This window comes from Mustela lutreola, chromosome 16 (genome assembly GCF_030435805.1).
Source record: "Mustela lutreola isolate mMusLut2 chromosome 16, mMusLut2.pri, whole genome shotgun sequence".
Classification (NCBI taxonomy): Eukaryota; Metazoa; Chordata; class Mammalia; order Carnivora; family Mustelidae; genus Mustela; species Mustela lutreola.
Window position 1 is genome coordinate 50694824 of NC_081305.1, and position 24780 is coordinate 50719603.

The window sequence follows — 24780 nt, forward strand, 5'->3', positions numbered from 1 at the left end:
CTTGACCATACTGCATTCAAGGAATCTGATAGTCACAGCTGACGTATGTGCCAGGGTCACTCAGGTTCTAAGCAGAGAAGGTGAATTCAAATTCTGGTCCGCACAGTGCCAAAGACCATAGTTTTCCACTGGTTCATATGAAGGAATCAAAAAGGTCCTATTTTGGGGACATGGGGGTGGAACTATCTGGAGGGTGGATGAAGGGAGTCGCGATTAGAAAAACCTCAAGAAAGTAAATGAACCGTGGATCCAGTGATCTTAGTGGGTGCTAACAACCTTCTCCTGTAGAGGGCCTCATAGACAGGCTCTGTGGTTTGCGTGGTCTTTGTTACTTACCATCCAACACCTGTCAGGATGGCTCTCACCAAGAAGCCACGAGGCAAGACATGTTGGTGAGGACATGGGGCATAGGGACTCATGCACTGGCGGTGGGAATGAAAACCGGTGTAGCCCTGCAGAAGACCGTATGGAGGTTCCTCAAAAAGTTCAAAGTGGGGGTGCCTGGGTGGCTCAGTTGGTTGGGGACCTGACTTGTGATTTTGGCTCAGGTCATGATCCCAGGGTCATGAGACTGAGCCCCAGGTCAGGTCCTCACTGAGCGCAGAGCCTGCTTGGGATTCTCTCTCTCCCTCTGCCCCTCCCCTATGTGCTCATGCTGTCGCTCTCTTTCTAATAATAATTTTTTAAAAAGCTAAAAGTAGAACTGCCATATGATCATCAGCCCCACTTTGGGGTTATATATCTAAAGGAAATGAAAAGAGGAAATTGAAGGGAGGTCTGTGTCCCCATGTTCACTGCAGCGTTATTCACAGCAGCCAAGACGTGGAAATGACCTCAGTGTCCATCCATGGACAGACGGTTATAGAAGATGTGGTCTGTATGTATAATGGGCTATTATTCAGCCACGAGGAGGAAGAAAATCCTGCCATTTGTGACAACATGGATGGACCTTGAGGGTGTGACCTGAAGTGAAACAAGGCAGGCAGAGAAAGACAAATACTGTATGACCTCACTTAGGATGAGTTTGGTCTAGATCTGAAAGTAAGGTCACCAGAGGGGAAAGGTGAGGAACATGCACCTCACCCTTCCTGGTAATACCAATCTTAGACTTTTGAGATTGATTCTGGGGCACCAAAGAGAGGACTCATGGCCAAACCTAACATCAGGAATGCATTTAGGCCATTCCCCAGGGGGCAGACAGAAGCTTCTCCATGCAAAGGACTGAGTTCTCGGGAGCTATTTCTCCCTTCTCATAGGGCAGGGATCTCGCCACCCCCTTCCCTCACTCTCAGTTGACTCAGATGGTTATGCTGTTGTGTTCAGAGAGAAATTGGGGAACTCATCATTTCTGGAACTTACCACGTAAGGAAATGCAAGGCAGCAGGTGGAACTGAAGTTGTTTATCAGCTGGTCTTAAAGGAGGAGGCTCTTCCGGATTATCTGAGTGGTCACAGTGTAACCACAGGGTCCCTAGAGCAGTGAAAGAGGCAGAAGAGGGTGTCAATGCACCAACCACTGCTACTTGTGGAGGCAGAGGCAGAGGGAGCCACCAAGAGGTGTGGGCATCTCTAGAAGCTGGAGAAGGCCAGGAAATGGGTTGTCATCTAGAGCCCCCAGAAGGAACGCAGCCCTGAAGATACCCTGGTTGGAGCCAGTGGGACTTGTGTTGTTGGGCTTTCCTAACCCACAGAATGGCAAGATGAGAAATCCGTGTTGTCATAAGTCACTAAACTTGTGACACCTTGAGACACCAGCAGCCCCAGGAAATTAGCTTAAGGGCAAACCAGCACTCATGCTAGATGGGTTCTCTGGCAGGAGGCTAGGACTGCTGCTGACTGTGATGACAGGGATCCCTTCTCAGCGGCAGCCCCCGGGAGGCCCCGCGGAACAGGCTCCAGGTGGGTGCTCGTGGCTCATGGACGGTTCTCTTGCAGGGCTATGTGCTGACCAAGGAAGCAGGGGGACTGACGGTGAGTTCCCTCAGACTCTCCAAACTTCCCGTATCACTTCTCTTTCCTTCAATGGGTTTCCCAGGAGCAGACAAGGGCACCAAACCCCATCCTGATCTCTGCTTCCTTCCAGAGTCCCTTCCCAAGCCCTCCCTCAGGGCCTGGCCCAGCTCGGTGATGCCTCGCTGGAGTAATGTGACGCTGCAATGCCAGACTTCTACCAAGAAAGTCAACTTTGTTTTCAGAAAGGGAAAAGTTCCTTTGGAGTCTGTGCAACCATGGATTTCCACAGATGGGCTGGCTGAATTTCAACTCACTGACCTACAAGCAGGCAATGCTGGAGCGTACACCTGTGACTACTACAGACAGCGGGCCCCACGCACACGTTCAAAGCCCAGTGACATCCTCCTACTACTGGTGACAGGTGAGGAGGGTGCCTTGGAGGGACACAGAGTCTTGCAGGGACAGGTGGGGGGGAGGAACCGAGGGAAGGAGGGGGCAAGGGGAGACGGAGAGACACAGAACAGAAAGAGCCAGGGCTTGAAGGGGAAATCGCCTTCCCGTAGTCAGAGTGGAAAGAGGGTGAGATCAGGGATCTGTCATTTCTCCCACGTGGCAGGAACCCCTGCCGGGAGAACAGGGTGGGTGGGGGATGCAGGGCTTCTCCCCGTGACCTTGGAGCCCTCCTTCTCTTCCAGGAAGTTTTCTTAAACCTTCCCTGCAAGCCCACCAAAGGGGTGAGGTGACCGCAGGTGACACCATGACCCTGAGGTGCCAGACGCCAGCCAATGTTTATGAGACTATAATGTTTGCTCTACTGAAGGCGGGAGCAGCAGGGCCCATTCAGCTCCAGGGTCCAGTAGAGAAGGAGACAGACTTCTCCCTCCAGAATGTGACAGCTGGTGACACTGGGAACTACAGTTGTGTGTACTTCCAGACCAGTGCTCCTTTCTGGGCCTCCGAGCCCAGCGATCATCTGGAGATCTGGGTGACAGGTGAGGTTTGTACTGCTGGGTGGACCATACCTGGATTACCTGCTGCTGAGATGCTGGGACCTGAGGGAGTGCGGTATGGGCACAGTCTGTCTCCATGAGACTCTGCAGCTTGGAGAAATCTTGAGAAAGAACCAAGGGAGGGCCGGGATTCTGCAGAACAGTATGGAGGATCTTCTGCCAAGATGGAGCTCAGAAGGTGGAGAGGCTGGTTGAGGGCTTCCCACTGTAGGTGGCCACTTGTGCTCTGGGTGAGGGGGAGAAGCCTTCGGGGTGAGGGGAGATCTGTAATAATTGACCCCCCCCCCCCAAGCAAATAAGATGTAGCCACAAAACCATCACACATCTCCTGGGCAGGGCGCAATTCATTTAGACTTAAGTGTGAATGACACCTCCTGGGGTTATGTGGGTGGAGATTCTAGCAAAAAGGCATAGGAGGAGGGAGAGAATAACAGAGCCCAGGAGCATCTTCTTGAGAAGGACTCGCAAACTCCAGGAAGATCTGTGTTCCATTTTCATTGGGACTCCAGCATTCCTGCCTTTTAGCTTAGCTGAGTCGAGCTTTTCTCTTCCCGCCAAGCCCTTTCTTTCAAGACACCTGATTTTTTACAAGTTATGGCAAAAGTGCATAAGGTAACAGTTACCACCTCATTTTCAAGTGCACAGCTCAGTAGTAGTGCACCTACACCAGTTGCCTCCACAAAGCCCTTCGTCTTGCAGAACTGAAACTCTGACCCCATCAGACAGCCTCTCTGTACCCACCGGCCCCCAGCCCCTGGCTCCCACCATCCTACATTGTCTCAGTGCATCTGACTAATCCAGGAACCTCACATCACTGGGATCATATGCTACTTGTCTTTCTGGGATTGGCCTTTCTCACTCCAAAATACATTCTCAAGGCTCACCCATACATTCAGCATGTAGCTGGATTTCCTTCCTTATTGAGGCTGAGAATGTCCCATTTTAGGGACAGACCACATTTCACTTACCTTGTCATCAGCTAATGGACATTTGGGTCCTTTCCACCCATTTGGCTACTGGCTTGTCACCTCCTGGCCACCAAGTGGCTATCAGTTCTTCCAGATGTTTATGCAGAAACGGGATTGCTGGATTGTAGGATTGTTCTCCCTTCATTGGGAACCCACCATCATACTGTTTTTCCGAATGGCCACACGGTTCTACATTGCGACCGACAGTGCACAAGGATTCTGCTGGTTTGTTCAGGAGGGGGATGTTTCCTGACCCTTGTGTATGAGGGCTATTTTTGATGACTGAGTTTGTCCAGGACAAGGGGAGGAAGAGAGACCATTAGGAACCAGGCCTCCTCCTAGATGGGGGCTGAGCTCCCTAGTCCCGAAAGGATGACCAGTCATATCAGCACAGGGCAGAAAACACAAAAGTTGTGTGTTCCACAGTTTCATGTTGAAATCCTAACACCTAACGGGACAGCACTGGAGGCGGGGCCTTTGGGAGCTGTTTAGGTCATAAGTGTGGAGCCCTCATGATGGGTCTAGTGCCCTTATTAAAGGAGACCCCAGAAGCTCCCTTGTCCCCTTCTGCCACCCAGAAGAGCCCCGCTCCCACCCGTGGACCATGCTGGCACCCTGATCTCAGACTTCTAGTCTCCAGATCTGTGAGAGAAAGATGTCTCTCATTCACCTGCCCTGCTCCCAGCCTGTGGCATGCCATTAGATCAGCCCAAAGGGACTAAGATGTCTAATGAGGGTGAGTGCTCAGCAAAGCTGTTTGCTACAGAATTATAGAGCCCTGGCCAGAGCAAGAAAATTCCAAGGTCCCGATGCTGATCTGGAGACCATGGGCAGCAGCAGGTGAAGGAGAAGTTTTCTCTCCACCCCAGGGTCAGGCCTCGGAGCCCAGGCAGGGAATTCCACGTGCCTAGGGACCCCTTCCCTGCATCTAAGACCCAGCTACTCTGTTGTCTTCCAGGTCAACGTGAAGGACATCCCCGCCCCCCCCACCCGCCCTCCCCTCCCCCTGCCGCCCCAGGGAGAAGTCAGGTAATCAGGAGAAAGGGAAGACCAGTCTAACAACCACAGCCACTTGACCAGGGACAGCACCTGCCACTTGGGTAGATGGCCCCCCTGCTTGGAAGGCTGTGTACCCTCTCTTGTTTTGCAAATAATTACAAGCGTTTGGATTTTAGCTCGTTAACAAGCTATCTGCCTTCAGATTACTTAGCCTCTGCCTCAGCTTCTGTCCCTGTTGAATGGGATTGATAGTAGCACACACACAAGGGCCTCAGAGGTGAGATTTTGAGGAGTTAATTTACCTAACTCCTTTCTAAACTGCATCTGGTGGACGGCAAGTATCATCTAAGTCTTTCCCATTATTGTCATTATGAACGCCCAGAACTTCTCTCTCTGCATGCCAGAGCAGCTCTGCTCAGAGCTGCACTCCTAGTGGGAGACTTTCTAGGAAACAGAGAATGTGCGTGCACTGCAAAAGCTGATGGCAAATATCTTCACCGTTATAGTGACTTACAAATATCAGTGGAGCATTACATGACCTCCTGAGGTCTTCCAGGGTCTAAAAAGGCCGAGGGTGCCCATCTGTGTCTCTAACTCAGCTCTGTTGCATGTGACAAGGCTAAGCACAGAGGAGATGGTCTTTTCAAGACACAACGCTCAAAGAGACAAAACTGGAAGAAAAATATGGTAGGCTGGACCTGCTCTCTGCAGAAGGCAGAAATTTTAAATAATTTCGGGGTATTCAATGACTGGCGAATCACTTTTTTGGTTCTCTTCTTGATCCTTGGTGTATAAGGAACTTTCTGAGTTTCTTGCGTGATGGTCATCCACAGGCTGCCCCTAGCCTGAGTACGTGAGTGACAGAACGGCTCACCTGGAGGGACCCAGGAAGCTGTCATCACGCCCACTTGCCACCCTTCCCGTGTTCCTTCAGCCCCCATTCAAACCCTGACAATCGTCACCAGGGGCAACAGGCTGAGGAAGACAGGAGGGTGTCATCTGTGGGGAGGGGGGTGTTTGGCACGGAGATGATTGGATACAGGTGCAGGGACAGATTACTGCAAATGGGGCCCAAGAGTTTCCCTCTGGGATTCGCCAGAGCCTTTCATGAGCCCTTCTGGCATTTCTGGTGGTCACCGCTGGGGATGGGGGATAGAGGATGCTCCCCGCATCTAGGAGGTTGAGACCATGGAAGACACAAAACACCCCGGGATGCCCAGGACCCCTCCCCACCAAGAGCCTCTGAAAATTGATGGCGCTCAAGTCAAGCAACCCTGCTCCAGACCCTCTGTCTGGTCTCCAGCTAGACACCAGAGTGCCTGCAGGGATTTTGAGAGTGGAGACCACACTCTCCTCCAATTCCTGAAGCCTCTGATTACTTAAACTATGTGCCCGAGACCAGCAGCTGTTCCAGAAACCACCTACCAGAATACTGGCATCGTTGCCTTCCTTCAAAGTCACTTGCGGTGTTCCAGGTGTTTTTCCCTTTTATTCCAAAGTATAGTTTGTCTCCAGTTTCCCAGTGATTTCTTCAGAGCCAGACCCTAGGGTCCTGATGGTTTGTGGGGTTTACTCACCATCTCTAAAGCTGGAATGAGATCAGTGCAGTCTCTGGTTTGCAGAGAGCAGAAGGCAGCTGGTAGGGGCAGGAGGAGAGAGTGAGTAGACAGGAGGGGGTTGAGTCCAACTGTTCCACTTCTTGATGGTGTGGCTCCGTAGGACAGAGGCGAAGAGCTGCGGGTGATACCACCCGGAACAGAGGACACAGTGGCCTGGAGTGAGCACACATCCCAGGCCTGCTGCCTTTTTTGAAGCATGAGGCTGGGGGAGGAGATGGTCTCAGGGATGTGCTTCTTCTGCTTTGGTCCACTCGCAGCCAGCACAGCTGTGGATGGTAAAGGCAATGAAGAGTGACATGGTGAGTATCATCAGATTAGTGGGAGTCCCACCCCTGGCTCTGCTACTCACTAGCTGTGCGTCCCCAGGCAACTCATGTGGTCGGCAGGGTAGACTCGTGGAAGAGAGCTGATGCTGAGTCTGGGGGCAGCTGGAAGCAGAATTCCTTCATCCTCAAAGGAGATCGGTCTTTCTCTTTGGGCCTTCAACTGATTGGATGAGGACCACCCATATTATGGGGAATAATCTGCTCTACTTACACTCTCCTGACTTAGTGTTAATTACGTCTGTTTTTAAAAATGAATTTAGTTAAGATTGCATTTCTTTTATTTTATTTTAACTCCAGTGTAGTGAACATGCAGCATTATATTAGTTTCTGGGGTCACCTTCCTGGCAACCGGTCCAGACTGGTATTTGACCAAGTAACTGGGTACTGTAGCCTAGTCAAGTTGACACAGAAATTTCACTATCACACCCGCCACCCGTGAGTCTTGGGGTCCCTGAGTGGGGTCCGGACACTTCCAAATACACTTGCCTTTTCTTTCTGTTCTGTTCCCTAGATAGACCCAAAACTCAGCAAACCCTCCCATGACCCAGCAAGAGACCTGATGAGAATTTCCTTTCTTTTGAGTAATCTGAAAAATACTGCCTAATAGAAGTAACAATCAAATAACAGATAGTCCCATATCCACAGCCTGGAGTTAGACTTGTTTATAGTTTGTCATATTTGTTCCAAGCTGTTTTCTTTCCACAAATAAAGATTTTTAAAAAGAGAGTTCTCTTTCCTTCTCAACATTAATCCCATGATTTTCCCCCTTCCCAGTAGAACCTTCTGCCCTGAAGTTCGTGTTATTTCTGTGCATGGTTTTATATATATTTTTTTACTACATGGGCATGCCTTTGTAAATAATGTATAGAGTTTGAAATTTTATTTTAATTTGTTTAAATTGAAAACCTGAATAAAGAATTCTGTCTTCTAGATAAAACTGAAATGAAGCATCCCAAGACGGTGGGAACAGGAATAGGTAAGAGAGCAGAGCTTCCCGGGATATGCACTCATCCACCCGCGGGATGAGACGTCCTTGCGAAGCCACGACTCCATTCCACCCACGAGTCATCCTCCTATCCATTCGGGAGGATGTCTGTCTTCTGGTGGTGCCTGAAGGCTGTGGCTCAGTGCAAGGTCTTTCGAGGTGGGGAAGATCACAGGCACAGCTCTACCTCCTCGGTAGCTGGGCCACTTTGGAAATGGTACTTCAACCCTCTGATGTGCAGCTTCTGCATCTGTAAAATGGGCATCGCTGTCTCTCTTCCAGGAGACCTGTAGGTATGAACATAATGTAGTGAGCTCTCCGGCGCGTGGGTAGGAACTTGATCGATGGTAGACACACTGAGGCACCAGAACGTGTCTCAGGAGACCGCGGGCCCTCTTACCCCTCTCCTCTCCCCAGGGACCCCTGGGATCACCCTCCTTGTCATCTCCATCCTTCTCGTCCTCCTTGGAGCCTTCCTCATCTGCAAATATACCCGGTGTGGTGAGTTCGGGAAAACAACAGCTAAATATTTGGGAGGAAACGGGAGAAACAGAACAGGGAAGGAACACCACGGGGTTGATCCCGTCTCTTTTTTGTCCCCAGGGGCAGCTCCTCAGAAGGTGACCAAACGGTAGGGCTGCTCAGCAGATCCCATGAGCCCTACTGAATGCTTCCTCCATTGCTGCCCTGACTACTCAAGACCTTCTCTCTTCCCTCAACAATTTATGTGGCCCCAACCAGCCCCAGCGACCCTCCCAAGTGTCTCTCCATGTCCTCTCTTCTTACGACCACCCTCCACTTCTCACCCTGCGTTCTTTCCTTGGGTCCTTACCTCACAGACCACACTGACCCCAACCACTTCCCATCCTTAGCTCTCAAGACTGGGCTGAGCACCTGAACAACGTGGGGACCACAGAGGGGGGTTAGAGTGTGCAGGAAGTGGGGGGACTTTGGTTTACACATGATCTGGCTTGACACCTCCCTCCACCTACCCACAATGATCCCAATGTCTCACTCCAACTACCTTTACCTCCAATGCGACTCAGTTTCTTTCCTTTAGCTCCCACTCTGAGGGACCTGAAGAAGTGTGGACAAGTACTCAGCCTGAGAAAGAGAACGGCGGTGGGTCCACGTGTGTGCATACTTGTATGGGTGTACTGTGTACGTCCATGTGTGCGGCCTGTGCTCACGTGTGCATTCATTTGAGCGTGCATGCGAGTGTGCACGTGCAGGCGTGCGGGGATCATGTGTGCGTGTGAACATTGTGCGCACACATGCGAGAGCATGCATGTGCGAACGTGTGTGCGAGTGTGCTGCGCTGTACATGTGTGGTTTGCACCTTCGTGTGCATGTGGGTATGTGTATGAGTGTTTGTGCATGCACACATATGTGCATTGAGAGAATGTATGTGTGTGGGCATGTGTGTACATGTGTGGTTTGCACGTTTGTGTGCGTGTGGGTGTGTGTATGAGTGTTTGTGCATACACACATGGTGCATGTGTGTAGGCATGTGTGGTTGTGTGTGTGCTGCATGTGTACATGTGTGGTTTGCACATTTGTGTGCATATGACTCGAGTGTGCATGTGTGTGTTGAGTGTCCGTGTGTGCACATGCATGTGCATGCGTGTGAGAGCACACACGGGTGTAGGTGTGTGCACATGAGAGTATGTACGGTGAGTGGGCATGTGAGTGGGTGTATGTGTGCAGACTTAACCCCCAGTGCCTGGGATGAAGCAACAGTGCCAAGTTTCCCCCTCAGATCTGTCCGCAGCTATGACGAGCAGCTCTCTGGCCTTGGTAAGTCTCCCCTGGGCCATTCCCGTTCTACCCGTAGTCCCAGGCTCTCCGTCACTCCCTCCCTCCGGCTTTGTTAGTGGTTTCCACATCTGCCATCCTCCACCCCTACCCTCACTCTACTGTCCAGGAGAATCTGGTCTGAAATCTTCTGTGGTTTCTCTGACCAGGGAACCTCCATCCCATGACGAGTCCTTTCGGGGAACATTTCCCCCGCCTGACATGGGGTTGATGCTGCTGTTATTATAAACTATCTGTTTCAATCATGGGCCGGTGACCATCCCACCCTGAGCCTCTGTGTCTTCATCTGGGCAAAAGGAACAAGGTGCCGCACATCTGCGAGCTATTTATGAAAATACGGCAGCCGCCGACCGTGAAGTGGCCACGTAGAACAGCCTGGAGTAGCCCTTGCTTTTGGCATTTACACTCCAATTTTTAAAAAATTGTGGCAAAATGCTCATAACACAAAATTCACCATTTAATCAGTACAGTTTAGCGACTGTTGGAGTATTTATTCATGATGTTGGGCAAGAATCACCATCATCTAGTTCCAGAACATTTTCATCACCCCAGAGGAAACACCTGTAAGCACAGTCCGCATGCCCACCCCCTGCCCTGGCCAAGCCCCTGACCACCACTAGCTTTCTGTCCCTAAGGACGGACCTATTCCGGACATTTCATACTAACGCTCTCTCTGACGGCTGTTTGTGTGAATTATCTATGGTTTCATAACCAATCAGCCCCAAACACACGACTGAGGGCAACATTTATATCTCAGTGGGGTCTGCAGGTCGGGAATCTGGGTGTGGCTCAGGCTGGGTCCCACAGCCTGGGATCAAGGGGTTGGCCAGGGCTGGTTCAGGCTTCAGTAAGAAAGCGTTTGTTTCCACACTCACTCAGGTGGTGGCTGGTGGGGTTCTGTTCCTCACTGGCTATCCACCAGAGACCACCCTGGCCACATGGGCCTTTCCATAGGACAGCTCGTAACACAGCAGCTGGCTTGGTCAGCATGAGCGAACGACCTGAAAATAGGTGGGAACAAGAGGGAAGTCCTGTCTTTCATCACCTAGTCTTGGACACGAAAGCACAGGACAGCCCATCCTTTTCACTTATCCCGTTGGACACAGGCATGCCCCTAGGTCCCACCAACCTTCCAGAGGGTAGGGGAATGCACCAAGACTCGAAGAGCAGGAGGCTCTTTCTAACACAGCTATCTACCACACTGCTGTCACAAATGCTGAATCTTCATCACCAACCTCCTCCCCAGGAATACTTGGTCCTCTTCTCCTTGCTTCCCTTCAGGATAGAGCATCCCTGGTCTCAAGAGCTGAGGAGCCCCACGGAGTGACTTATGCTGAGCTGAACACCAGAGCCCTAAGCGAGCGTCCTTCCAGCCAGACAGAGGAGCCTCTGGAAGCCTGTGTGTACTCAACTCTTAAGGCATAGCCAGGAGACCCCAACAAGGGGATGGATGAAGGAGAGAGGACCCTTGAGGCACTCGATGAATGGGAATCCCTTTCCTCAAATCTCCAATGAAGACGTGTTTCCTTCTTCTAAAAATTTATTTATTTTTAAACGAGAGGCATCATTTGCATGGAGAAAACTACACAGACTTTGCTAAGTAAATAGATATGTATATATATAGGATATTGCTACCTATCCCCTTGGGTATAACCACTGTCCAAATAAAAACAGTATTTCTAGCACTCCAGAAGGCTTCTTTGTGCCACTCTCTGGCTAACCACCCTTCCCCTGAGATCATTCCTTTTTCTGACGTGCATCACCTTGGAGGATTTGGGCCCGTATGAACTCATACACACGCATGACACCACGCGCACTCTTCCACACGGGCTGCTTCCACCCGAAGACATTGTTTCTGAGGTTCATTCCGGATGTAGTTACTCGCCTTGTTCCTCCTTCGCTTTTTACTGATGAGTATTACTCCATCGTGTGTTCATGCCGCAATTTGTCGATCTGTTCTCTGGTGGGACGACATCTGGGTTGTTTCCAGGCTGAGGCTTCCATGCGTCAGCTTGCACGAACGCTCTTAGCTACATCTTTGTATAACAGGTGCGTACGCAGGCCTTCCCTGGATTATACACAGTGGGGCGGCTGGGTCAAAGAACAGGTGTGTGCCTCATTCCATGAGACACTTCTGAACAATCTCCCAGAGGGGTTGTCCCACTTCCTGCTTCCTTCTCAAGTGCCCAGTGCCTTTCTTGACTGCCACCCTTCTGCTCCCACTCCCTCCTCTCCACAGAACTGCCCCCATAACCCCACACACATCTGTGGGCTTGATGAGCCTCCACTGTGGCCTGTGACCTCCAATCATTCTCACTCCTGGTATCCGTGCCCCTGTGTGATCCCCTCCCCTGGTTTCAGAGACTTGCTCCTAACCGACAGAAGACAGCAAAGGAGACGGGATGTCACTTCAGCAGTCGTGTTGATAAAGGATACACCCACCACCTGGCCGGAAGGCTCCTTCCTGCCTGTTTGGACTGTGCACTCACACGATGATGTGAGCTCCCCGTTTTGGAGAAGCCCCCTGGGCCAGGAACCGAGAAGAGTCTCCAGCCAGGGAGGAACCGACCCCTGCTAGCACGCATGTGGGCCTGCGTTGTATAATAAAGAAGCGGACTGGTCTTTGTCCTTGGTTCTTGGGAGGTAATCTCCATGTGACGTGCGTGGAACCTCTCGCATAGCAGAAGCATCTTTGTTCTTTGCGGTGGATGCTTAGTACCACACCCGGGTTTATGTTAGTGAGGTAACCCAGAATGAGGGCTGGTGATGCCAGAAAGACTAACCCTGTGATTACAGGGTTACAGCCTTGACCTCTGGGGATGACAGGGGGCTGGAGACAGAGTTGGGCATGTGGGCAATGAGTCAATCAATCACACCTGTGAGAGGAAATCCTGATGAAAATTGGGGACATTCGGGGAGCTTGCCTGCTGGTGATGCATCCTGAGGACATAGGAAGCTTCGCTTTGGGGGCCCTCCCAGACTCTCCCCTGTGTGTCTCTTCAGCTGGGTGGTCCTGATTTGTATACTTTATAATAAAAACTATTATCATAAGTACAGTGCTTTCTTGAATTCTTCGAGTGGTTCTAGCAAGTTCATGCACCTGACAGGAGTACAGGACCCTCCAGTATTTTCGGACATCAGCTCAGAACTGCCGGTGACTTGGGAACACCCGAGCCTGTGGCTCGTGTCTGCAGCGAGGAGGTCTCATGGGCGCTGCACCCTCAGCCACGAAGTCTGTGCTGACTCTGGGTGGGTGGTGTCAGAACGGCAGTGCAGCTCGGAAGTTGATCCTTCCCCAGCTGAACTTTCAGATCAGACCCCAGCCCTGGCTGAAGTGGTGACTGCAGCCCATGGGGGATCCTGCTTGCAGTGCTTGGGTTCCTGGCCTCACAAACTATGAGATCGTGAAGGTGTGTGGCTGAAGCCACTGTATTGGTGGTAAGGTTGTTACAGCAACAGATAACCAAAACGCTGAAACACTCGTGTGCACCCTCCACATACTGAGCCCAAGACGAGGACGCACCTGCACCACTGTTAGGGGAGCCTCCAATGGTTTTCTGGGTTCCAGAAGCTGGGTCCCAACCCTTGCCCCTGCCTCTCCCACCTCTATGCCTTTGCACAAGGGAACCCACCCCGCTGCCCTCACTTTACATATTTCTAGTTAACTTGCCCCTGCTGCCTGGATTTTACCAAACACGGTTTGGCACACTGGTTCACCTGCATCATGAACTCAGCAAGTTGGTCAAAATGTAAGTGGACGGGGACTTACATTTGTAAGTGGCAGAGACATACTTTGCTACCTAGAGATAAAATCAGGGAGGGCGGGGAAAGAAAATGGGAAGCTGTCATTTCAGACCTTCTGATAATTTCATTTCCTGGCTAAGAGCGAGTCACACACAGCTTTTCCAGCAGACAAAAATGATTTGGGGTACAGAGACCATGGCCTCATGAAAGTCATGGCAAGTCATGAAGAACGTGGCGCCGGGCCCACGCATGCTGGTTATTTGAGCATGGTGCTGTGAGATTCGTTCCAGCAGGAATTGTCTGAGCTCCTGTGCTGACACACAAATGTACCCCACGACACCGACCTCTGCTCATGGGACGAAACCTACTGGTTAGTAGGGTTGCTCTGTAACCCTGGATCCGAACAGTCCTGGAGGGCTCTGTGCCAGCTTCTCAGCATAATTTACTCATAAACTTTGGCACGATGCTTGAAACCGGCTCCTGTGAGACCCTCCAGAGGGCTCTGTGACTGGGACCAACATCACGCCCATCATGGAATAGGAAACCTCAGCCAAGGAACCGTGCTGGGTCTCCCGGTTCTGGGGGCTTTGCTAGTGATGCCTGCCTCAAGAGAGAAAGTCCATCTAGGAAGTTGTGTGAAAGGAGAGAGATCCTTTTTGCCTGGGGTACACACTCCCACTTCAATGCCAGGCAGCTGCTCTCCTGTATTCTCCGGCCACACTCGGTGTTTGGGTCACACATGCCTGCTTGAGCAATTGAACCTCACTGGCAGAGTCAGCGGAAGAACTGTCAGGTGGGGCACTTGGCTGCTGCACTCAGTGGAGCATGCGACTCCTGATCTCAGGGCTGTGAGTTCGAGACTCGTGATGGGCAGGAAGTCCACTTAAAAAAAAAAAAAAAAGGAAAGAAAAAAGGAACTATTTGACTGTAGTCCTTAGCTCTTAAGACAGTGGGCAATGTTGGGGTGCCTGGGTGGTTCAGACAAGGAAGCATCTGCCTTCGGCTCAGGACATGATCCCAGGGTCCTGGGATGGAACCCATATCAGGCTCCCTGCTCAGTGTGGAGCCTGCTTCTCCTTCCTTTTCTGCCCCTCCCCCCTGTTCACATTCTCTATCGCTCTGTCTCAAATAATAAAATCTTAAAAAAAAAAAAAAAAGTGGGCAATGTCTAGCAATCTGTCTGTCCAGGATTTTCCAATCTTCTCGACAGTAGAGTACCCTTATGTCTTCTGAGGAATCCTCTAGACTCAAGCCTTGGGCACTTGGTGGGAGTCGCACATTTGACCTCTAATGTCTGAGACAGAGGAGGAGTTGCTGTGAGCCACATCCTTGGAGCTCAGTGTGTAAGAAATATGTTGTAATCAGCAGGACCAACACTGTTTTCAGAACACAGTGTGGAAGGAGGAAGTGAAATTCAGAAAAATCATTACTTCCCACGCTGTTGACACAGAGCAAAGCTGCAGCCAGCCCAGTTCCTTGCCCATCTGCGGACGGCAAATCCAGCAAGGCATCGAAAGCTGACAGGGACGTGCTGCCATGATCTCTAAGCTAGTGACGCTCCTCTGTCTCAGTAAGTATCCGGTGGAAACATGTTGGGACCATAGAAAACAACAGAACTGGTACGAGGTTTGGACTAAGGACAGGAAGAGAAAAGGTAACACCAACTTGGGTTTATCGAGCGAATACTATGAATCAGAAATCTTGTGGAGTGTGATGTGTCTGTCACCTCTGAACCGAGGCTTTAGAAATCTCACTCTTGTTCCAAGTTCATGATTTCTGCCAAATGCCTTTATACCTGTTCTTATTGGCTTAATGAGTTTTGTTTTTCATACAGAGTCGGCTTTTTGTGCTTAAAGTAAAGTGCTTACAATACAAACTCTCCATACTATGAATAAAAATCCAGGTCAAATACAAGAATTATAAAGTAAACACAACAATAAGGAAACAATGTTAAGATATTATAACTACACGCGCTGGTCCTCGTCAGCTTCCGAGCCTGAAACATGCTAGTTCTTTGCTATAAGGGCAATTAGCCACGGGGCACCTGGGTGGCTCATTGGTTAAGCATCTGCTTTCAGCTCAGGTCATGATCCCAGGGTTCTAGGATCGAGTTCTGCCTCAGGCTGCTTGCTTAGCCAGGAATCTGCTTCTGCCTGCTGCTCCTCCTGCTTGTGCTAGCTTGCTCTCTGAAAAATAAACAGTATCTTAATATAAAGGCAATTAGCTACAATCCATATATATCAGACTAGATTCAAGGAGGCTTGCTTTTTCTTTTATTTTTAAGATTTTATTTATTTATGACAGAGAGAGAGAGAGAGCATGAGCAGGGAAACATCAGGCAGAGGGAAAGAGAGTGGGAGGGGGGAAGCAGACTTCCTGCTGAGCAGGGAGCCCGATGCGGGCTTGATCCCAGGACCCCGGAGATCATGACCTGAGCCGACAGCAGCGGCTTAATCCACTGAACCACCCAGGCGCCCCCCAGTGCCTATTTTTAAAAGATTTATTTATTTAAGAGAGAGTGCTCAAGCGCGCGTGAGAGAGTGCTCAAGAGCGCGTGGGAGAGTTGGGGGAGGGTCAGGGGAGCACAGAACCCCTCCTGGGGCTCGATCCCAGCACGCTGAGATCATGACCTGAGCCAAAACCAAGAGTCCGAAGCTTAACTGTGCCTCCCAGGGACCCCCATGTACTGCTTTGACTGTCCTTCCTTCCACCTAAAATCATCACACAAAACACAGATGGGATGTATTCCTCATTTGGGGAATACCACTCTGACGCATCCCCCTCAAAAAACCCCAAAAATTTATGAAAGAGAACAAGGTTCACTTTTACAAATGAGGAATCGCACTTGAAGAGATTTGCCTCAGACTGCGCAGACTTGCCCCCTGTGCCAAAGGGCAGCCAAATCTCAACCCAAAGCTGTCGAGCCCCAAAAATGTTTCCACTCAACCACGACATTAAACCAAGAGGGACACATGCACGGGGTCCAAGGTATGGAGCACTCGAGGCATGTCTGGAAGGACTCTGGGCTGGAAAAAGCCTGAGGATGTAGAGAGGGGTGATTCAGAATGTCCCCAGTTACAAGACTGGAATTGTACCTCAGAATGAACTGGTTTCCAGAAACCAACAAAGATCATAGCCACATAACGTCAGGGGATGAGGACTCGCCTCCGTGTGGCCCTGTGCACTCAGCTTCCTGTTCTGGCCACGGTTCTCTGATCCCAAGACCTCAGGCTCTTCCCCGGAGCGCCCCTGACACCAGAGGCTCGCCTCGGGAAGACACAGCTGCTTGTGTGCAGAGAGAAGGCAGGGACACGGCGACCGCCACCGAGTTCTGAGGACTCCGCTCACGCACACAGTCCTTGTGGGGCCTCAGGGAACACATGCCCATCGATGCAACTTCCCTCATCTTTTGGAATTACTTTCACAGTCAGGTTCAAGCATGCACGACCAGTCCCTGCTCAAAAAGATGCTCTTTTCATGTTTACCATTCCTTGCATCATTCATTCTTCTCTGGCCCAGTGAGACGCTGATTCCACTCGCGCCCGTCCGGAGAGCTTCCCTGGACACACGTGTGAGGCTTTCTTTCCTTCTCGTGGCTGAGGACTATGCTGCTTATGTATGGGTCCCATTTGATCTGTCCACCTGCCGGTGGTCCCCTGGCTTGTTTCGACCTTTCGAAGGTTCCTGATCTTTCTCACGATAATGAGATTAATCTTTCCTTTTTTTTTTTTTTTTTTTTACTTTTCAAAAGATTTTATTTATTTATTTGACAGAGAGACGGAGAAATCACAAGCAAGGGGAGCAGCAGAGGTAGAAAGAGAAGCAGGCTTCTTGCTCAGCAGGGAGCTTAATGCAGGACTTGATCCTAGGACCCTGGGATCATGACCTGAGCTGAAAGCAGACGCTTACCCCACTACACCACCTGGCATCCAGGATTAACCTTTTTTCATGTTGTCTTTGAGAAATAGTGAGTGTCTCCTAGTGGACTTCCTATTGCTCCCCTAAGCATCAAGGTTTCTGAGCTGAAGACTGAGATAAGATGAGATGAGACAGGCTGAGCTAAGCTGTGCTGTGCTGTGCTGGGGCCTGCGAACCCATGATGAGTCCCACGTGACCTGAGGGTGTGTCCCACCACCAACCACCCAGCTCTGCAAAGCCCTGAATCCGCTTTGAGCTACCAGAGCACAGGCCATCAAAGGGGTTAGACCCGTGTTTCTGAAAGATTCCTTTTTACCCCATGTGGACCAGTTTTGTGTCTTGGAAGTGAAAAGGGGGATGTTACCAGGTCTTTGTGCTAAAACTGCCTCCCTACCACCAAAGTTCTCTGATCCCAAGAAGTCAGGCTGCCCCAGAGAGCGTTCCTTACATCACCTCCTACATCCCTCACAACACCTCCCTCAAAGGCACTGGAACCTGAGTGTCTGGGCGAGTGCAGGAGAGGGCTGATGGAGGAGGTTTTGCAAAAACTCCAAATTTTCTTTTTTAAAGATTTTACTTATTTGACAGAGAGAGATCACAAGTAGGCAGAGAGGCAGGCAGAGAGAGGGAGGAAGTAGGCTCCCTGCTGAGCAGAGAGCCTGATGTGGGGCTCGATCCCAGGACCCTGAGATCATGACCTGAGCCGAAGGCAGACACTTAACCCACTGAGCCAGCCCCAACTCCAAAACCCACAGGCCTCAGAATGCCCCATGAGCCAAGAGCACACCCACGCGGACTTCTTGGCCCTGACCACAATCCCCCCCGCAGTGTCCATGCCATCGGGAATTTATTCAGATGCCCACTTCTTCTGGACATCTCACACAGCCCAGAGACATCCTGCGTCTCTAAGAACTTACAGGCTCTTCCAGGGTCGTCCGCAAGCTCGTGCCCTTCCCTTGCTCTCCACCACAACACGAGGCTGTTGTTCACAGATGGCTCTCACCTGCTGTGCGGAGAGAAGGGGCTCCCACTCCCACTCAGTGCGGTCCGTCAAGAGGGCACAGGCTCTATGCCACGGGTTCCTCTTCTTCTTGACCAAGCATGGCAGGAGGAATGAAGATCTGGGCTCCCAGGGTTTTCGTGCTCAGAGAACAGGCTCAGCCCAGAGTTCGGGTCATGCTGCTTCCCAGGCACGGGGCGTGGGGACCTCTAATACCTTCGGGTGTCCACCGACGTGTGCTCTGCCCACCTTTTTCCTGTTTCCGTTCTCTGTGGATTCACTGACTGCGAGAGTTTTCAATACCCTAAACACACCCATTATGCTCCCCATGTTATTGTAGCACATTACACATATATAACATTTATCCTCTTAACTTCCTGTGTCTGGTTGGTGGTACTTAATGCATTCACAATGATGCGCAGCCTTCACCCAAAACATTTCATCATCCCCAACATAAACTCTGCCTTCGTTAATCGAAAAGCATTCTTCTTCTCTTTGTCCCCAGCTCCCCTGATAACCTCTGTTCTATGTTCCATGAATTTGCCTATTCTAAGTACTTCGTGTAAGTGGAATCATACAATATTTCCCCTTCTGCGCTTGGCCGATTTCACACAGAATAATGTTTTCCAAGACCACTGGTGCTGTGGCATCTATCAGAATTCCATTCCTCTTTATGGCAGAATCGTCCTCCCCTGTCTACAGACCACACACCTGGTCTCTGTCCAGGTGTCTGCTGGTGGATGCTTGGGTCTCTTCAACTTTGGGCTCATTATCACTTTTTCAAAACGTGGAGAGTAATATATTGTTTTTTAATTTTTATTTGACAGACAGAGATCACAAGTAGGCAGAGAGGCAGGCAGAGAATGAGAGAGAGGAGGAAGCAGGCTCCCCGCGGAGCAGAGAGCCCCGATGTGGGGCTCGATCCCAGGACCCTGGGATCATGACCTGAGCCGAAGGCAGAGGCTTTAACCCACTGAGCCACCCAGGCGCCCCGTGGAGAGTAATATTTTTGATTGGTCCATGCAATTTTAACACAAGGGTAACTTCCCCCCTTTTCACAACTAAGACACAAAACTGTTTCACACAGGCAAAAAAAAAAAAAAAAAAAAAAGTAAATTTCTTAGAAATCGTAGGTCCAACCAAGTATCTGTGGACTGAGAGCAATTTCTCTCTTCTGGTAAATTCTGTAAACAGGCTTGATGTTATCTTTAATGAGATCTTAGAACTCAGGCCAAACTCTAACCACCACAACTGGGCAATATTGGTGGTGCCCGTGAGGGTCAGAGAGGCACATGCCCCCCATCACTTGCAAGTCTCTTTCTACGCCAACAGATTTCGAACAACTGTGCTGCAGCCTTGAGAAATGTTTTTCTAGGTTTGGTCACTCAGGGAAATACTTGTATCTCCCGGGAGATTTCGCAAGTTTGGTGCTTGAACCCTATCCCAAGTGATTGGGATTCAAGGCTTTCATGCTTTGGTCTGGGCCCTGGGATCTCTAAGCGCCCCTGCCCCCCAGGGGAGCACAATGGGCAGCCAAGGCCAGGAACCACTGAGCTTGGGTACCCTACAGATGGACCCAAGTGTGGGACAGCGGAGGAGGCAGGTTCTCCCTGTTCTGGGATATCCACGGGGATTCTCTGAGGCTTGTTTTAGAGGACAAAGCAATAACCTCTGTCCTACTTGGAGTACCAAAAGATGGAAAGAGATCATGGCAAAGATGGGATCAGAAACTCACTAGATTAAAGGCTGAGGCTGACTTAACTGGCCTTGTCCAGGGACAGAGCTCTCTCCATCTCTGAGCCAGCCCCGACTCCCAAGTGGACGTGGGTGACCTGGTGAGGTCTGGAAATGGAGCTGGCCTGGCAGAAGGAGGATGGGGAAGATAGGGAGATGCTGCATCTCGTCACATCCTCGGAGAAGCTGCGTTTACACGCGCATCTCATCAGCCCATCAGCGTGCGTTTGCTGAGGTCCTACGGTGTGCCGGGACCTGCACAGATGCTGGGCACGCTGAGGGGAAGAACACAGGCCCCGCCGGCCAGCTGCTCACAGGGAGTGACATCCTGTGGCTCCCGAGGTGCGAGGTGCACAGCTTCTATGAGCTTAGTTATAAACTGTCACTCGCAGCACCCAGCAGCCTTCGGCAGGGGCTTCTCCCAGCTCATGCGAGACTGTCAGCAGACCCTCGGTGCCACTCAGGGTCTCGAACAACTTCAGAGGTGGGCTAGGCTCCCACTCCAGTCCTGTGCTCCCACATCTTTCCCACGGTTCCTGCCTTCTACCCCCCAAGGGTGAGGTGCGGGGAGTCCAGAGACTGTAATACCAGCTCAAGAGAAACGCAAGATTGAGAGTGGTTCACAACGGAAGCTGCGAACAGAGGGATTTATGGACATCTGTGGAACCAGGACAGGTCCTGGGGCCGTGGGAGGAGCGGGGCGCACAGGAGACCTTCTGGGAGAAGCGAGGAAGGAGCCGAGAGCAGAGCTGGAGCCACAGGCCAGTGTGAGGAAATGAGAAGCCCCAGAGGCCTGACCTCAAGGGTCCCTTCTCAGCGGCAGCCCCCAGGAGGCCCCGCGGGACGAGCTCCAGGTGAGCATTCGTGGCTCATGAAATGTTCTCTTGCAGGGCTATGTGCTGGCCAAGGAAGCAGGGGGACTGACGGTGAGTTCCCTCAGACTCTCCAAACTCCCCGTATCACTTCTCTTTCCTTCAAGGGGTTTCCCAGGAGCAGACAAGGGCACCAAACCCCGTCCTGATCTCTGCTTCCTTCCAGAGTCCCTTCCCAAGCCCTCCCTCAGGGCCTGGCCCAGCTCGGTGATGCCTCGCTGGAGTAATGTGACGCTGCAATGCCAGACTTCTACCAAGAAAGTCAACTTTGTTCTCAGAAAGGGAAAAGTTCCTTTGGAGTCTGTGCAATCATGGATTTCCACAGATGGGCTGGCTGAATTTCAACTCACTGACCTACAACCCAGAGATGCTGGAGCGTACACCTGTGACTACTACAGACAGCGGGCCCCGCGCACGCGTTCAAAGTCCAGTGACCTCCTCCTACTACTGGTGACAGGTGAGGAGGGTGCCTTGGAGGGACACAGAGTCTTGCAGGGACAGGTGTGGGGGAGGAACCGAGGGAAGGAGGGGGCAAGGGGAGACGGAGAGACACAGAACAGAAAGAGCCAGGGCTTGAAGGGGAAATCGCCTTCCCCTAGTCAGAGTGGAAAGAGGGTGAGATCAGGGATCTGTCATTTCCCCCACGTGGCAGGAACCCCTGCCGGGAGAACAGGGTGGGTGGGGGATGCAGGGCTTCTCCCCGTGACCTTGGAGCCCTCCTTCTCTTCCAGGAAGTTTTCTTAAACCTTCCCTGCAAGCCCACCAAAGGGGTGAGGTGACCGCAGGTGACACCATGACCCTGAGGTGCCAGACGCCAGCCAATGTTTATGAGACTATAATGTTTGCTCTACTGAAGGCGGGAGCAGCAGGGCCCATTCAGCTCCAGGGTCCAGTAGAGAAGGAGACAGACTTCTCCCTCCAGAATGTGACAGCTGGTGACACTGGGAACTACAGTTGTGTGTACTTCCAGACCAGTGCTCCTTTCTGGGCCTCCGAGCCCAGCGATCATCTGGAGATCTGGGTGACAGGTGAGGTTTTGTATGATTTTCTTAGAGCATTTTAAAATTTTAATTAATTTATTAATTAGTTTGTTCTTATTTTGACTATTTTATTGGCTTTCTTGAGTTTTCTTGACCTGTAAATGACTTACAACACTGTGTTAAAGTGTGCAACATTTTTTTTTTTAAACCGGAGAGCATTTCTTCTGTTCTTTCCGATTCCTGTTTCTCCTTCGCCTTCCTGATCATCTCCTTTTTAAACCTCTCCTTTCCTACTTTAGAGTCTTTGGCCTTTGTTACTTGGCCTTCTGGGAGACTTTCTCAGCTTGCTCTTCCAAACAACCCATCCCACCCCCACCAGAGCCCCTTCTGCCACCCTGGGCGTCCCTGAGAGCTGTGGTCTGTCCTGCTGATGGCAACTTCAGCAACTAGAGCAGAGGGCAGTACCTTTCTCACTCTTAGAACACGCTGCTCCCCGGCCGCCTGCTGTCATGACACAGCTGCAGTATCTTCTAAACTTGCTGTGGGAGGCTGCGCCCGCATCCTCAGCCTTGTGCATGTTTGTGTGTGCGCTGTGGTCGGCGAACGTTCTGTAGTTAGGACGCAAGGTCAGGGTGGGCAGTGCCGAGAGGTGCAGAGGGCATTCTGGGCCTGGCGGCGTCCTCCCGGGCCTCTCTCCACGGACTCTGTGTCCTGGGAGGATTGTTGCTGATGGGTTCAGACTCGAACTCTGCACTCCTGGCGTGTGTGAGCTGGAGAAGTCAGATGCCGGTTCCCTGGGAACCAGAGCCAATGGTGAGCCCAAGCTCTTCTTGGGTGAAGCTGAAATGAAATGCACAGTTGTCCTGATGCCCAGCTACTAAGCTGGAATTTTTTTGAGCTCACTGGCTGCACTAAGTCTTTCCTATGAGGAGGGGAGCAGACGCAGCCCCTGAACGACTTCCCTTCTCTGTGCGGCAACGGTGGGTTTTGGGGTTGCTGCTAAGCCTGGTTCCTACTACGAGGAGGGAGAAGGGGAAAGGGCAGTGCGGGACGGTGGAAATGAGATGACGAGCAAGGACAGGAAGGGGGAGTGGTAAGGCAGAGAGACTGGGAAGGAGACCAGGGAAGAGCCACTACAACTCTCCAGAAATCCCACGTTGTGTTGAGTGACGACAGTGTCGGGAGGTAGAGCTTAGCACTGACCGGGAAGCACCAGCGAGTGCAGGACAGTTACACCCGACAGGTCCACGTGAGAAGGAGGAATGCTCCTTTCCAGCTGCTGCTTATCCTCTCCTCTCTCCCAGCTCCACCAGGGGCCGAGTCGGAGGACTACACCTTGGGCAACCTCATCCGACTGGGTCTGGCTGCCGTGATTGTGGTGATTTGGGGGGGCTCTCGTGGCGGAAGCCTGGTGCGGCCAGAAGGAGTCTCCACGTGGATCCACATAAAACAGCTGAGCGCCTCTCTTGTTTGGGCTGGTGTCGCGGCACGGGGCTCCCTCAACACCAGACTCCACCATGGAACTTCTTGTGGTTCTCAACATAGACATAGACGTCATTTTGGGTGGGATAGTTCTTCATCACAGGGGACTGTCCTGTTCATTGTGGGAACACTTAGCACCACTTCATGTTTCCATTGAAGAGCAGTTGAAGCCCCAGCCATTGTGGAAGAAGATAGCAAGCAAGTTCTATCGTGCTTTTCCCAACACCCCTAGATGTGGAGGATGGGAGTGGGGGTGGTGTTGCCCTGGTGGACAGCCTGCGTGAGGAGGCCAGGGAAATAATATTCTTCCTCTTCCTCCCTCTCCTGGCCTCAGGTCTGTACTGCCCACATGCCCCTGGCTGCCCAGGAAGGATGAGCACTGGCGGGGAGCCCTGCGGATTCTGAGTCCCATGGAACCTGCACTCTTCGCTCTATGAAGAACCACTCGTGGACAAGACTTGGCTTCCCTCTGCTGCAGCTTCGCCTGGGGCAGAGGACAGGCTGGAGCCTAAAGATGCACCTCATAAAATTGGAGGACCTAAAAAAATGCTTAAAGCTTCAGAGTCAGGCTGGGTAACCTGTGTCATCACTTCCGTAGGAACTGTCATTCCACTGAGAAGTGGGGAAAACACTGTTTCCCGCATTTCCATTACTGACTCTTCTCCATTCTCTATTTCGTGCTTCTGGACCAATGAGTTGGGTATTTAAACTTCCATACTCATCGCACATGTCTTTTGACTTTGGTTTCCCAGAGTCCCAACATTCCAGCTCATTTGGAAGACTTCCTCTCAGTTTCGTGGCACTGAGCTGCCCCAGAGGTGCACCCGCATGACTCATTTCCTGGTGCAGCTGTAAAATGTTCCACAGTATTTTCACGTTCAAGATCTGTTGTTTGTCAATAATCTTGTTCTTTTTCACAAATACCCCTTCTTACTTTAGAGCTGGTATCGCCTCCCTTACAACCCGAGAGAGACACTTATAAAAACCCAGCTCTGATCAGAGTAGAAATGGTTCTTGTGGATGTAATTCTTCAGTGCGTCTTCTTCCTTTCAGTACGCTGGCTTTCCGCAGATCATGGCTGAGCCTCCTTCGGGGTGCTGGAGGCAGGAAGGAGCTTCTCCTGGGCTGTGTATCTCGTGGCAGGCTTTCTCAGTGTGGACACTCGGCGAGGCTCAGGCAGCAGTTCAGTATTTCTCCCCCTTCGACCCAATGAGTAGTAAAACTCAGGGTTCCTCCTGGGTTCCTCCTTGCATTGCTATTGGTCACGAGTGGTTGAAAAGGACAGAACTCTGGCTTTACAGCCGGCACAGGCCGGCACACCGGATGCCAGCTGCTCGGTCTATAGCTGCGTCTTGCCGCAGCCTCCGGCCACCTTG

The 24780-nt window shown here is 51.3% G+C and overlaps 2 protein-coding genes and 2 long non-coding RNA genes across 12 annotated transcripts in view; 2 read left to right on the forward strand and 2 right to left on the reverse strand.

Moving 5' to 3' along the window:
* LOC131818908 (uncharacterized) overlaps positions 1-6760 on the reverse strand; it is a 21925-nt gene extending 15165 nt beyond the window's left edge. Inside the window, exons 1-3 of one of the 2 annotated variants that reach the window (XR_009348963.1) lie at positions 6507-6760; positions 2975-3226; positions 1360-1470 (exon numbers count right to left, since the gene is read on the reverse strand). This is a non-coding gene — a long non-coding RNA (uncharacterized LOC131818908). Of the gene's footprint in view, positions 1-1359; positions 1471-2974; positions 3227-6354 lie in introns of both variants that reach the window. The other variant, XR_009348962.1, reaches the window with a different exon arrangement.
* LOC131818881 (T-cell-interacting, activating receptor on myeloid cells protein 1-like) overlaps positions 1-11367 on the forward strand; it is a 12235-nt gene extending 868 nt beyond the window's left edge. Inside the window, exons 2-10 of one of the 5 annotated variants that reach the window (XM_059153655.1) lie at positions 1935-1970; positions 2083-2373; positions 2648-2944; positions 7806-7850; positions 8277-8360; positions 8463-8490; positions 8920-8981; positions 9619-9656; positions 10956-11367. In XM_059153655.1, coding sequence (XP_059009638.1) covers positions 1935-1970; positions 2083-2373; positions 2648-2944; positions 7806-7850; positions 8277-8360; positions 8463-8490; positions 8920-8981; positions 9619-9656; positions 10956-11099 — 1025 coding nt within the window. In that variant the 3' untranslated portion in view covers positions 11100-11367. The remainder of the gene's footprint in view (positions 1-1934; positions 1971-2082; positions 2374-2647; positions 2945-7805; positions 7851-8276; positions 8361-8462; positions 8491-8919; positions 8982-9618; positions 9657-10955) is intronic. The other 4 variants (XM_059153659.1, XM_059153658.1, XM_059153656.1 and 1 more) reach the window with 4 other exon arrangements.
* LOC131818907 (uncharacterized) overlaps positions 6761-24780 on the reverse strand; it is a 42762-nt gene continuing 24742 nt past the window's right edge. The window contains exons 3-4 of one of the 2 annotated variants that reach the window (XR_009348961.1): positions 8047-8146; positions 6761-6814 (exon numbers count right to left, since the gene is read on the reverse strand). This is a non-coding gene — a long non-coding RNA (uncharacterized LOC131818907). Of the gene's footprint in view, positions 6815-7832; positions 8147-24780 lie in introns of those variants that run through there. The other variant, XR_009348960.1, reaches the window with a different exon arrangement.
* LOC131818884 (T-cell-interacting, activating receptor on myeloid cells protein 1-like) lies at positions 14841-24412 on the forward strand. Of its 3 annotated transcripts, none has more exons than XM_059153661.1 (6): positions 14841-15072; positions 20961-20996; positions 21109-21399; positions 21674-21970; positions 23227-23374; positions 23739-24412. In XM_059153661.1, the coding sequence occupies exons 1-6, from the start codon at positions 14955-14957 to the stop codon at positions 23839-23841; spliced, it is 993 nt and encodes a 330-aa protein (XP_059009644.1). In that variant the 5' UTR covers positions 14841-14954; the 3' UTR covers positions 23842-24412. The 3 variants fall into 3 exon arrangements, with proteins under 3 accessions (XP_059009644.1, XP_059009646.1, XP_059009645.1); XM_059153662.1 differs by having other exon boundaries at positions 14844-14988; XM_059153663.1 differs by lacking the exon at positions 23227-23374 and having other exon boundaries at positions 14843-15072.